The following is a 15099-nucleotide window of genomic DNA, read 5'->3' as shown; positions in this document are numbered from 1 at the left end:
TTTGAATGCACACGGTCCAATTTAAAGCAGAATGGATCCATCTCTATGATGTAAAACAGCCACCCTTGCTAGACAGCCCAAAGCACCATTAAAACAACTTATTTGACCATTTGAAGTGATTCTCATGAAAATATCTCAGCGCAGAAAGAGGCCTCTTCTTTGTTTACATATTCCACCAAGTTAAGTGGAGCGAAATCATTTCATCAGAGGTAAAAATCTTTATTAATGACCCCGGCAGTGACACCAGAGTAGGTTCAAGCCCCTCTCCATCTGTTTGCAATCCAAGCGTAATGCTATCATCACCTGTTTCCATGGTCTTGTGCACATCTGGCTTGCATTAGCAACATTTTCAAAAATCACACAAGGTGTAGTTTTGTTTTCTTTACCAATCACTTTTATTGTGCATGCATTACTTTAGTTTTGACTTCATCTTTGCAAAATATGTTGCAACAACAATGAAGGGAAAGAAAATGAATTTTGCTGGTGGCTGATTTGCTTTACATTTGGCGTTTGAATACAATAAATACACAATATATGAAGCTGTTCGTTTTCCCAGGCGTCAATCCATTCACTGTTGCCTTCACAAAGTGCACGGTAAGAGGAAAAAGTATTTCCTCGCCACATAGCAGCAGACTGGAATGTGTGTGTCCATATATCCGTTGAGTCTCTCCCATGGACACCAGCTGTGCAGCTGGTGCTCGCTGGAAACGTGCAGCTAGGCTTGAGTCGTGAAGGATTTTTTTTTTTTTTTAACACAACCCTCCCATGTGCTTTGACGGAAATGGTAATGTCATGCAATCGGGGCCGTGTTATCATTGTGTGGATCCTGGAGAGTGATGTCAGAGGAAAAGGGAAACTCACTAACTCCCAAACCAGAAGAGCAGAGGTTAGACGAAGCTTGGCAGAGACCCACGGTGGCTTTAAGACTTTCCATACACGCTGTTCCTTAAAAGCATAAATGGTGCTCCATCCAAATGGCTTGGGTGGCCAAGATGGCGCCTCCTTTTTGGCATATCTGGTGATCAGCTTTGATTTATCTTAATGGAGTAGAGTTGCCATTTTGGGTTTAAAGATTTTTTTAAATGGAACAGGCTGTAAAATGGCTCGGCACTGATGGAGGAGACAGGACAAACTTAACTCAGTGACATCATTGACATTAATGCAAGGTCTTCATTACCTGTAATGAAAAATCAACTCTACATAATGTCACGTTTCTGTGCTTTTACAGTTTGACTTTATATTGCTGTTCTGCTTATGCTTTGTTCCAAACTGAACTGGTTTTATGCATCATCATCTGAGCTCATGAGCAAACGTGACACCTTTTAACCCAAACGTAATATTTGTTATATATGCAGCACAATTAAAGTGTTAATTTTTGGCCATATTACTGTCATGTTTTATCGCCGAAACTTACTATCTTTAGTGCATTTCAGGACATGCACTCCATACTTGGTCACGCTTGACACCCAAAGTCAGGACTGGTAACTGGTGTGTGGGTGTGTGTGTGTGTGTGTGTACATTTCATCCCCTGGCCTCAGCACAGTTAGAAATGATGGCCTTGGAGAACGTTCACTTGCCCATGCATGAGTACATACACAAGTGCACAATGTAGACGTGTTCTATTAGTATTAGTGCTGTGCGATATTATAATAATTTAAATTAGTAATAATATTGTAACATTAATAGCCCCTTTTTGTTATAATGATTATTGTTTTTATGGTTATTATTCCACCCTCGGCCCTCTCTGTGTGAAGTTTGCATGTTCTCCCCGTGCAGCTAGATACAGGCTAGATGATTACCACAGCTTCTGTTTTTACATTACACCGCCACAGCTGTTGAACTCCAATGAAAAAAAAGCACCCGCCGAGTGATGAGTGATGGTGGGAACACCAAGGTAGACTGGACCTCAATGTGCATCATGTGCATAGAGCATGTGCAGTTCTTGTTCCTGTACATCCATATTACGTGTGTTATTATTAGTGATGCCAAACTTCACAGTCTTGCTGCCTTGTTGTTGCGAGACATATGAAGAAATATCGGCATGTTTTAATGTTGCAAGATTAGTTATTAGTATCAACATTTTAGTTACATTGTGTGTTTTGGTTTATTTTTCCACTTTGTATTTGTAGAAATTTGTATTTTGCATTGCCACATTTTACTAAAATTCAACATAGATAATCAATTACTCTAGATAGATTCAGGAAGTAATGAAGTGGATGCTAATATCCTGTTTTCAAGTCTTATGTGGCGCTCATGTTTTGATTAAGTAATTTTGATCAAGTTTAGAATTAATACTGCTTCTGCTTGAATCGCGGCAACTCCAATGAAAAATCTCACTCATCAGGGATGACAAATGACACTGGGAACACTGAGTGTAGGTAGGATTGCAAGGTTTATGGTGTACCTTTCTGTGTGAATACTGCCAAATTATTAAAAATTTTAATCAGATTAATCATCCATCCATCCATTTTCTATGTCGCTTATCCAGCCAATCACAGGGCACATTTAGACAAACAACCATTCACACTCACATTCATACCTATGGACAATTTGGAGTCGCCAGTTAACCTAGAATGTTTTTGGCATGTGGGAGGAAACCGGAGTACCCGGAGAAAACCCACGCATGCACAGGGAGAACAGGCAAACTCCACACATAGATGGCCGAAGGTGGAATCGAACTCGGGTCTCCTAGCTGTGACCTGCGCTCCAACCACTTTCCACCGGGCAGCCAATAGCCACTTCATGTTTTTCTTTATCTTCCTTTTTCTTTACACACACGCAGTTTTTGTGATGTTCAGAGTGTCCCTGAATGCATCTCACATTCAGTGTAGTTCCCAGGATGAATGAACAAGAGACGTGTGTGAGTCGGAGAATACTGTACATACAGTATGTACATGTATTTTCTCCAAAATACAGTAGTACATCCAACACAGAAGGGGTGCATGTGTTGCCAAATGTTCACCCTTTTGTGTGCAGCGATTCAGGAGTACAAGAGTTACACCAAAAAAATACAGTACATGGGTCCTCATGTTTTGACATGGATATACATATAAATGATACTGTTGGCCACGTTAAGCTTATCCAACTGCTTTCATTGAAGTACCAAACGGCTTCGCTGGATTCCAGGTGGCCTGGAAACTGGATGGTTGGATTTATTTCCTTTCAAAACGAAAGACACAACTCAATTAGTGTAACTTAGATCACGCTTCCACCCCCTGTGACTCACCTGATGGACGGATGGAAACTATTGAAACATAATTACAGTCATTAACGTGACATCATCTTTGGGCATCGGTGATTATTTTTGGTCATTCTTGACAAATGGACGTTAAAAAAAAGCCCAACATTGCGTGTGATGGTGTCTTCAATCCATGTAGCAGCGAAGCAGCAATGCAGTTGAAGCGTTGCACCCTCCACGCGCCCTGCATTGATGGCCGTCTTGCCTGTAGACATGTCAAGATCACATTTTATGATGACATTCAAAGCTGCAATGTCACCATCTCATTTAAGTCCCGAAGGTACGCGACGGTCATTTCAAAGATGAATTTGGCTCATCGCGGATCACCCATAGATCAACGACGCTAAGTCTTTGCCTCCCAAAGTTCCATCTGAAGCAAAATTGAGCCGTTAAAGCTATTGAGCAGATTGGGAGGGATTAGCATGAAATGGCTGTCGTAGATCATTTTTCTGACCATAGGGTAATGGCCACTGAATGATACTTATCAAGCTGTGTAAGTGCTCCCGCCAATAAATACATAGTGCGGCTCATTTGTATTGGGATTCAAGTGTTGATGGATATGGGATTAGCACTTAACCTTGGAGTCAATCCAAGACATGGCTGGAATCATTCAATGGATTGTCTGGCCCATAACGGCTTGACCAGTCTTTAAGGATATCACTTCTTAATGCTTTATGTGATGGCTTCATCTTGAGGTGTTAGTGACCTATTCATCACATCAGTGCACTTGTGACAAGGCATCACTGTCCTTTCATGCCCAAAGGTTCTTACTGGATGTATCTTTTATGTATAGCGACTGTCTTATGACTGTATTATCACCACGCTACATTGGAGGAAAAAAAAAAACCCTTCAAGATCAAGTTTCTGTCTCAGCAAACAAAGACGATGATGTATGGAAGTTGATTGCGATCATGTGGTTCTTAGTGGGAGAGTGGCTCTTATTTCCCAAACAACACTTGACCCTGACCTTGCCTGACACAATTATATTTGAAGGCTTTCATACCAAAACATTGTACAAACCTTTCAGGCAAAAAAAATTTAAAAATGCAAAACCAAGCTCATTTTTATGCAGCAATGTTAGCATCAGCGGTGACTGTTGATTTGTTCCACAGTGGAGTAAGTCACGAAGCCCAAACTCACAGTTCGGAAGTCAAGTGTAATAACTTGAGTGCCGCAAGGTATGCTGGGAGCACAACTTTTAAAAAAATAGTAGTTGCTCAAAATACATTTTCAGAGTTAACAATTTGTTGTCCTAATTGCTAATATTAGTAGATGCCCGTATATGTGCTGGCTACCTGTTGCGTGTTAAGTTGCTGTGTGATGTTTATAGCAGCATTTACTTTATGACACCTTATGTTTGTGACCACTTATGACAGTCTTTGTTGATAAGTTACTTGAAACCTGATTTTGGACTGAATATTTGATGCCCTCCATCCACACCCAAACTCTACCTACAGTAGCCCCCAATTTACTTGAGTTTGAGACCCCAGATCAAAAGAGAGTATTCCCACAAGGTAATACGTACAGTGGCTTGGGTACGGTTAGCGTCAGTGCTGTGAACCAGGCTATAGCATGGTACGCAATCTTTGCTCTCGTGCTTGGAAGAGGTGGGCCTGGGATGATTGCTTATGCACGGGCATCTGCATAAGTGCCTAAACTGCAAGGCTGCAACAGGGAAAGGACCTTCTCGTTCAGTAGGGATGACTGCAATTCATAGGCAACATTTGCAGAACAAATTAAAAAGCCTGCACTCAGGCAAACGTGCCTTTCCCCAGTGGTAACTCCAGCATCGAAGTCCTCTCAAGGAGTTTGGCTTTCCTCATTACCTCAAAATTGATGTGCCTTTAGTCATTAGTACTGTATTTTTGTTTACCATATTGTAAAGTTAGACCCCACGGCTCAAACTGTAGAGTGGGGTAATCTGACTATCTAGTAGTCCAAAGGTGGGCAAACTACAAGGTGGCAACATGACTGAGTCAATCTGACTAACTACCTCACCCATGGTGCCAAACAAACACATAACTCAACCTACACCGCACCATCTGGGAAGTAAAAAAGGAGGGACGTTCACATACTCTTTAATAGTCAGTCTTTTATCGTTCATACTTCATATTGTATGTCACACATTCGGTACAGTCCGGGTGTAAAATTACATTTCAATATTTAAGACAATGTAAGACAAATAATTTCAGGTGCACTGTTGCAATTCTAAGTGTAATATAGTGTGTATAGTATCAAATATATAGTTGTAAACTCAATGCAGCCGCTTTGCCCACTCCTGATCTAGTCTGAACAACTTCAGCTTCCTTCTCTGAAAGACAGGGAGGGTTGGCCTGGCTACCGCCCTTGACTGCAATGGATACTTGTGTTTTATCCTCTGGTGATGGGTCTACAAGGATGTTGATAGGATTTTCTCAGGCTGAGGCTGACTGGGCCCACTTAAGATACTTCTATTAAATACAGTTAAAAGATTGTATTTGAATTAATCCATTTATTTTCTGGCGCCTGTTCTCATGAGGTTAGCTGGAGCCTATCCCAGCTGACGTCAGGTGTACCCACCATGGACTGGTTGCCAGCCAATTGTAGGGCAGATGTAGACAAACAACCATTCACACTTACATGGAGGTTAACCTAACATGCATACTGTCATTTTGGACTGTGGGAGAAAACCCACACGAGAATAGGAGATCAAACTCCGCACAGAGACATCTGGAGTGAGATATTGAAAACACACACATACATTTACAGTATGTGATGTCAGCGCTGCTGGATATGTTATGCTGTGGTATATTTTCTTGGGAAAATATTTTTAAGGTCAAATTACATACATATTGCTGTACTATGTTGTTATGTCACGCTATATTACATTTTCATGTCTCGGTCCAAAGCATGTGATATCTGAATGAATGAAATTACACACCGAGTCAATTAAGTCATTAAAAAGAATGACACATACAAATATTTTACAGGAAAAAGCTTTTTTTTACTGAAAAAAAACCTATGGTCATTTTATAATTTTATAGCATATGGTTGTATAAACATAACATAGATGGACATCAATGACAATCAGTTACATAACATTTCACATACATCTAAGCCCTCTTTTAGCAGGTGAGAGTAAAAGTTTGTAAAGAGGTTCAAATCTTCTTGTATACATCAGTCAAAGGTTGACATACAGTGTTAAGCCAAGTTAAAAAAAAAAGACAATTAGAAATCAACTGAAATTGGGAATTAACATTTCATCCATTCATATCTGAGGCTTATGACATCATCAGAGGTCTTACGATGCTTGCATAAAATTGTAGTGGCTGGACCAAAGCAGTGACACAATGTGAGGTTTGATGACAGCCTCCAATATAGGTGGCGAATAAATGGTTCGTTGCAAGTGCGGTGACGGAGTCTGGCAGCAGCATCTACACGCTCAGGTTGGCGGGTTGGTGTTGATCAGGGTGGAGCCTGGTTTGTTATATGGGGTTGTCTTGTGGGTGGGTGCTTTAGTGGAGTTAGTAGAGGAGGTAAAGTGGGATGGTTTGGTCAATTGGATGGTCAATTAGGACAGCTCCCACAAGGGACCAAGGTGTGCTTGGGGGCAGTCAAAGGGACACGGAGGGGGGGGGGGGTCACAGCCTGTAGTCACCATGAAGAGTTGGTTGTTTTTTTTGCCACCGATCAGTACTGAGGAAGATGCTACCTCCTCCTCCCGAAATGAGAGGATGCCTTAAGAGTTCTTCTTAACCATTTTCATCGTGATGGTCTTCACCTCTGAGTACTCCTTCAGTCCGCTCTCACCCCTGCAATACACCACAGCAAACTTAAGATTGATGCAATTTGGGTCTTGTGCTGAAAGCTTGTGAAAACCGGGTTTAATCTATCAGCTCCATGACTAAGTGTGAGAGATTCTTGGCATAGGAATATTGTAATATGCGCTGAAAAAGTCCTTAAGTCAATATTAGTGATGTTGTGCTTCATTGTGTACACTCAGTGGACTGTTCATCACAAGTCATACTCACAATTCACGTCCGTTGCCAGACATTTTATATCCTCCAAATGGACACTGCGTGCTGAGAGCGTTGAAGCAGTTTATCCTAAAAAAGTACACAAAACATTCATTACCATCGCGAACTGGACTCACAGCGTGGAATTTTTGGCTAAAGTGGAATATCATAGCAGCAAAGATGGATGTAAGAGCACATCATCACCACCGCTATTGCTATTTTAGCCACCCTCTGGATTTCATAAGATAATCCCATTAGTATTTAGCAAACACAGCTGAAAGTAGTCAGTTGCATATTTGGGAGTTGCTTAACATCAGCCATCTGGGAAAAGACAACGTGGAACTATTCAGTGAAGAAATTAAAAAGCATTGGAATGATACTTTGACAGGATTTGATCAGTGATCCCATTCTTTTGTTTGTGAGAGCAAATAAAACAAAAATGATGTATGAAGAAAAGCTGACCAATCACAGCTCTGCAGTCCGCATCACCTTTGATGCAAGGTTAGAATTTTGGAGGTGCACGTCAAGCTATCAAGTTTTAGACAGATCCTTTGGGACACATTAATAATGAAAAACGAGGTTGCATTTGTCAACAATGCATTAAAAATGTTTAATGATGTCATATGTGTCCCTGGAGCCGCCAAGCATAAGAAAAATGAATCATCTCCCGCCATTGAAAGTAGACGTGCATAAACGGTATCTTTTCAAGTTCCTGGTTTTGACGATGTCATGAACAAATTCCTTCCTTATGGACATGATACCACACCGCCGCCATCCCCCAATGAGCCTGCCTCATGCATATGTCCACCTCACAGAGGACAGCTTTGTAAACAGTAAAAAAAAAAGTCTTTGCAACACATTCTAAAATAAAGCTTGGACATTTGCCATCCTTCCATCGGTCATCTACAGATATGGGAACTGTAAAGCCTGGTGTATATTTCTGTTCAAGGCACCAGCATACACAATCCAGGCTCACTCCTCCCCCTCCAAATCCTCCGGCTTAGCGTGATGTTCACATTCAATAAGAATAGTTTGAATTGTTTTGATGCACTTTTTTTGCATTCACAATGCTTGTGTGAAACATGAATACATATTTCTTTCCCTTTTCTGTGCATTGTAGTGCGATAAAACAAGTTAATATGAGCTATCTAACAATGGACATCATGAGAAGTACCGTATCTATTTTGACATTAAGCCCTCACAAAAAAAGCGTTCCAATTACATAACCAAGCTACAGCTACATTGTTAAGTTTCTATGGTGTTGATCGTCTCAGCGTCAATCACAGACATACTAAGAGTGGATACCTAGCCCTCAATTTCGCTACGAAGACTCAACAAGATGCTCGTCAGCATTTTTTTTTACCTGACTGGAGCACACGTCTTGTGCTGGAAGACAGAGCCAGGGCCGTTGACAGCTTTGGCTGGGCCCGGGACAAAACAATCACGAGTGTGCCCCCCCCCCTCGCCACACACACCCTCATGCCTGGGTCCCGGGACAAGATACCCATTTATTTATTTATTTATATTTTATTTATATTTATTTTATGATACATCTAAACCAACAATGTTGGCTCCATTATTTCATATTTTGTGAGGTCTTATAAGTGAGGTCCATATTTTTTTTCGACTTTGCAGACTTGACAGTGTCTGAGCTTAAACACACTGAACATTCCTTGGAGTTCTGTGAGCACCCTCAGACGTGCACACTGTCGTATCACACCTGTCTAAAAACTGAGAATATCAGGTAATCCAATTTGTGCGTTCAAAGGAACAATTAAACTTTCTTTATTCTCAACATCAGACAAAACCAGTTATCATCCAATTAACGATCTGAATCTTGTAGGCAAGAAACCCTATGTCATAATGGTATCACAAGATGATACACAAGACAAGATCAGATTTTAACTTACAATAGTACAATAGTCCACTAGTGACCCCCCCAACTTTCCAGGCACTACTCTACTCATGAGTGGGCATGGGATCACCCTGTAGCTGGCTACCTTTGATGATGAGGGTGTCAAGTGTTGAAAGGCCAAAACACCCACTGATCCAACTACTACTACTGATGGTGTCTCCCAAAATTGGTACAAAAGTCATTTTCCATTAAGTCCCATGTATTTACGAACAGCTTAAAAAATACTACTAGAAAGGCACCAATATGTTCTGCTTTTTGGTACGACACTAATTCAAAAAGCTGCCCACACAGCAGCCTCTCAGGGATTACATCACATGCAGCAGAGTGCCCTAACGTCGCTCAATTGAATGGAAAAACCAGGAAAAGCATGGCGTTTTCATCACTTACTAAAATAAAGTGGCCAGGACAGGAAGTGAAAACAGGACATATCCTGAGCTAACAGGACCTTTGCTCACCTAAGGATAACTTACACATCCATGTCGGAGGCGTGTACAAATACAGTCCATTAGCATTAAAGCTGCAGACACAAAATGGCATATTCCCAAATGGGGCTTACTAAAACCACTTGTGTTTCAAGGATGGTGAATGAAGCACAAGTTAACCAACATTTCCTTAGTCAACTATACTATAATGTTCTAGGCTAGCTAGAAATTTAGTCTGAGCCACAAGCATCTGCAGATAATTATATAAGAAAAAAGGGGTGAAATCAAGAAGTAACATTTTATAGCCATTTCATTACACATAATGAAATTAGGGTGTCATTTTACATGTACAGTTGTGTTGTAGTTTGTGTGTTGTTGTTACATCTCGAATGTCTGCGCTGGCGAGCAGAAAAAGGGAAAAACGTGGAAGGGAAACATTTCTTGTGTAATGATAGTGAAATGGCACATTGCCAGTTTACGGTTAGTGGATGCCAAGCGTGCAAAGGGCCGATACCGCTTACAGCGGAGAAGAAAAATGACTGATTGCAGCAGCAGATGAAAACTTACCAAACAGTGCCAGCCTGCATGGCTGTTGATATGGTCATGGCTTTGTTGATGTCATTGGTGAACACTGCGGCAACCAAACCATAGTCTGTGTTGTTGGCCCTTTCGATCACTTCCTCCATTGTTTTGAACTTCATTATCTGCTGTACTGGTCCAAAAATCTGCAAAACATTTCCACAACATACACATGGTTCATTTTGAGGGTTTAATGTTGATTGACGGAATTCAACCCCTTGCCAAGGGAGTGATGTTTGGTTGTCTGGTAGCAGGGTTACACAAAAACTACTTCAATGCTTTCCACAAAACTTGTGGAGGCGTCGGCCAAGGAAGAACTCATTCACCCTTTATGAGCACTCACTTGGAATATTTTAACCATAGTTAGTACTTGTTTGTCTTGGTATCACTCTGTCCTAATATTATATATACACTGTATGAATAAAGATTTATTCAATGACAAATGATTAGAATAAAAGAAAAGAGAGCTCAAGTAGCATTGCAAACATCCATTGAACAAAACCGTTCACGATTCAATGAACCCCCATGTCATTTTGCATAATTCTTTTTCTGATTGTTACATTCAAGGCACATGACATTAGATTACATCACCTACACACCACATGGAGACTGGCCGCCAAGCCAAGCTGACAGCTCTAAGGCTGAGAGGCATGATAGAGTTAAAAAAAATTCTCCTCTCATTCAGTGTGGAAGTGGTACATTTTTGTTTTTTGTTTTTTTGTTTGTTCTTCTTTGCCATTCCATTTGAAACACTCTTTTGATTTTGAAAGTAAATCAGAGAGGCTAATTTGTTAGCTCGGGAGCTTGCAATGCTAGCGGCAATAACTTCGTCCATTTTATGTGACAGAATTTAGGTTGTAGTATAATTGATTTCACCGCATGAAACAAAACTGTAATTAGTTGTGGCTTTTGTTAAAATAAATATGCATAGGCTGAAAAGCATAAATTAAGAAACTACTTTATATTCAATATCTTTCCACAATTCCACTAGGAATATACAGTATTGTAAACAATGAACAGTTTTAGGTGGTGATGGATGTCTTAGTTTTCTTTTAAAAACAAGGTCAGTCTTTTATTCTCACTTTTCACTTAAAAAAATGAAACTAACTGAACTTTGAACTAGTTCAAAACTGAAATGGTGAACTCTGAATGTGATCTATTCATATTTATATTGTGTGAACTGAACTTTGAACTAGTTTGTGAGAACTATGGACTTGCACAACATTGTGCCTCCTTCTGCCATTACAACAGAAAGGTGAGGCTTGCCACATATAAATAGTTGCCATGGACGATTATAGTTTTTACACAGGTATAATATTGCAAATAATGAATATATATTTGTACCTCTTCTTTGGCAATGCACATGTCGTCCCTCACGTTGGAGAACACAGTGGGCTCAATGTAGAAGCCCTTCAAGCCCAGAGCTTTGCCACCACATTCCAGCTTGGCGCCTTCACTGATGCCACTCTGGATAAACTCCAGCACACGGTTTTGCTGCTCGCGACTGATCTGTAGCAGCGAGTAATAGAACAACAGATGAGGAAGCAGATTTTTACAAATATGCACAGAAAAGAATTAGTTTGCCCTTTCACCTGTGGACCCTGCTCAGCAGTGGGATCAAACGGGCTGCCCACTGTCCTCCTCTTGGCTCGTTCCACGCTCCTGCGGACAAACTCTTCGTAGATAGGCTCCTCCACGAAGATACGCGAGCCTGCGGTGCAACACTGGCCCGCATTGAAGAACACACCTTGGTGGGCCTGTTCAACAGCCAGATCCACTGAGGAAATAGCAGAGTTCATTCAAAGCGTGATCATGTCCAATAATGTACTGTATGTTGTGTATTGTTACACATTTTGCCCAAATATTTATTGGCACTATCCTGCACTTGCAGTTGTACACAAAGAGTTAACAGACCCCCGTGATTTATGTGTCTAAGCCAAAGCACCCAAGTGAGTCTCAGTCCATTTTCCTGATTTACAGACCTCAGGGAGATCATCTCGAGGCTGTTGAAAGCGTTTAAACACTTCAACTAAACGAGTTTAGTGAGTCACGTCAAATCTATATGAACGCCATCCAGCCATAGGTTGTCAAAGAACTATGTATTACAGATTTTTTACACTCTTTATACTAGGGGTCTCAAACACGCGGCCCGTGGGCCAAATGTGGCCCGCAGGACACTAGTTTGAGGCCCACGCCTTGATATGAAAGTTTAATGTTAGTGCGGCCCGCACAAGTTTGATATGGATGCTGTATGGTATCATGTACCCAGAAAAAAATATTACGTTTGATTAATGTTCATGTTAAAGGTTAAATAACTGTTAATAGTTATCCTCCCAATCGTGTGGAAGTGGTAAGTTTTTGGCTATTTAAGTTTTAAGGAAATAACTTGAAGGCTACCATTTAGGTCGCTAGCTCTCTCGCAGTGTTTCTCAATTATTTTCTGTCATGCACCCACAGAGGGACTGATTTTTTTTTCACACCCCCATGATTTGAAATACTGATAATATTTATTCATTTATCTGTACTGTACAGAACTTGAAATTGAAACCAGGAAAATGCAACAAAATGGAGAGCATACAAGCGTATTCAGTTGTCAAATGTTGAGTACTATAAATTTGTACATATTGGTAGGTCTGCCCTCCAGCTCTGTTTAGGGTTGTTTGCTGTGGCTCCCTGGAAATCTTTCTACGAGGCAGGATTGGGCAGAAGTGGTTGGAGTTGGTGATTCCCAGCAAGAGAAAAATATTTTCATCCGTCAACAGCATTTCACACGGTTTTTGTGAACATGAATGTGAAATATCCGCCAACCTCATACGGAAAAAAAAAAATTGTGCTTTTTATTCTATCTGCTAGTTAGTTTGCAGACTATTTTCTAACCAAGGTATTTGTAATTGATAGACTCCACTCCACTCTTGACGTTCTTGGACCAGGGCGGTTCCAAAATGAATTTTGTAAATTTGCATTAAATTTCCAACTTATCCTCTTCAGTTTCAAGGACGACAATCATTCACATCAAAGGCCAATTTAGAGTCTGCAATTATGTAATAAATGTGACTTGTGAACTTACGATCCGCATCTGCAAATATGATGTTGGGATTCTTGCCTCCCAGTTCCAGCGTGACTCTTTTCAGGTTACTCTTCCCAGCTGCTTCTTGGATCAGCTTTCCAACCTAGCCAGAGAAAAAAAAAAAAAAAAACATCTCAAGTTTAGTGATGCAGACCCTACATCGTCAGTAAAATGCTCCAGAGGATAAATGTACTTTTGTGATGTGTGACAAAGGAGGAGGAAGTGAGCACATGTGTGGGTAGCAGCTTGTGAAAAGAAAGAGGTGGAGTTCTCATGTATCAGTAGGGAGGTTTTCTTTGTCATCATTCTAGTTAGTACTTTACTCCTTACTATAAAGGGATCATATGTTCCTTTTTTTCCCCCAATATTGGCACACATCTTGAAAGCAGTTTATGATGAACAGACAAACATGAAACTGATGTCGGGGTGGTCATTGTAATGTAATGTGATGTATTCATTTACTCTAGAACAGGGAACAGTGAGCTTCAGAGAACATAATACAGCTGGGGCGCCGCAAGAACAAATGCTTGTTGGACGATATTTTGCGCTCATATGTGACTCTGTTGTCTCGGTCACCATAGGAACGAAAATATATTCATTTTGTTTTTGAGGCGGGGTACACCCTTGACTGGTCGCCAGCCAATCACAGGGCACATATAGACAAACAACCATTCACACTCACATTCATACCTATGGACAATTTGGAGTCACCAATTAACCTAGCATGTTTTTGGAATGTGGGAGGAAACCGGAAGAGTGAAGTTTGACAATGAGTATTTTTTTCCTCTCAAAATCTTCTGGTGCCTCCCACTTTGAAAACCGCTGCTCTAAAAAAAGAACCTTTAACAGTCATAATAGTTAAGCGCTGCTGCACCCAAACTACCCTTCATTAGGTACACCTGCACAACTTAATGAGATCCAAAGTAACATTCATTCATGGCGGGGGGTGCTGGAGCCTATTCCATGTGTCTTCGGGCAAGAGGCGGGGTACACCCTGGACTGGTCGCCAGCCAATCACAGGGCACATATAGACAAACAACCATTCACACTCACATTCATACCTATGGACAATTTGGAGTCGCCATTTAACCTAGCATGTTTTTGGAATGTGGGAGGAAACCGGAGAAAACCCACGCATGCACTCCACACAGAGATGGCCGAGGGTGGAATTGAACCCTGGTCTCCTAGCTGTGAGGTCTGCGCGCTAACCACTCGTCCACCGTGCCGCCCGCAAGGTAACATCTGTATGACAAAATGTCTGCCTTGCATCTCTATCAGCAAAAGAGATTCTCACTATGGTTCCTCAACAGTCAGGTGTGTTGTGTTGTGTTGTGTTGTGCTGGCGCTGCAGTCTAAGTGTAATCAGACAGCACAACATTTGCCTTGGACTCATGTGTTGTGTGCCTGGCTTTGATCAGCACAGCCTGGCTGACTAAGGGTAGGTTAGCGTGTCCTCAATGAGAGGTAAACAAAGCCTGCTGAGCTGCCAGACTCGCCCATGAGGAGTCACAGCCTCACGTGAATGCACCTGCAGCCACATCACTGAGCTCCACTTAGCAAGGAGATGCTCCTCTCCCTCTGATATGCTCGCTACTACAGTACGTTGCGGTGACTCACTGTCTGGGCATGGGGCAGCTTCTGACAGCTGGCTCTTTTCCACTGTAATTGACTCCAGATCACAAAGAAACAACAGGAAAACGGCTCGGAAAAAAAGCATGCAGGCCACTCACAAGGGAAATGTTCAATCAAGGCGTGTTGATTAAAAACCAAAAAAAGATGTTTGTCTTACGAGATGCATTCATACAAGACTTCGTGTGAGGGGGACATTTTTGTACCATAACTGAACATTGATTCAGCTATTAATTTGAAATACTTTAACTAAT

General features: G+C 41.2%; 1 protein-coding gene across 1 annotated transcript in view; it reads right to left on the bottom strand.

The window, feature by feature from the left end:
- Positions 1–6199: 6199 nt before the first annotated feature.
- aldh1a2 (aldehyde dehydrogenase 1 family, member A2) overlaps positions 6200–15099 on the bottom strand; it is a 28143-nt gene continuing 19243 nt past the window's right edge. The window contains exons 8-13 of the mRNA XM_058089399.1: positions 13217–13319; positions 11742–11926; positions 11494–11658; positions 10138–10295; positions 7249–7323; positions 6200–7029 (exon numbers count right to left, since the gene is read on the bottom strand). Of these exons, the coding sequence (XP_057945382.1) occupies positions 6957–7029; positions 7249–7323; positions 10138–10295; positions 11494–11658; positions 11742–11926; positions 13217–13319 (759 nt within the window). The 3' untranslated portion in view covers positions 6200–6956. The remainder of the gene's footprint in view (positions 7030–7248; positions 7324–10137; positions 10296–11493; positions 11659–11741; positions 11927–13216; positions 13320–15099) is intronic.

This window comes from Doryrhamphus excisus, chromosome 12 (genome assembly GCF_030265055.1).
Source record: "Doryrhamphus excisus isolate RoL2022-K1 chromosome 12, RoL_Dexc_1.0, whole genome shotgun sequence".
In the NCBI taxonomy this organism is placed as follows: Eukaryota; Metazoa; Chordata; class Actinopteri; order Syngnathiformes; family Syngnathidae; genus Doryrhamphus; species Doryrhamphus excisus.
Note: the sequence above shows the minus strand (reverse complement) of the source record. Positions and strands in the feature narration are given on the sequence as shown.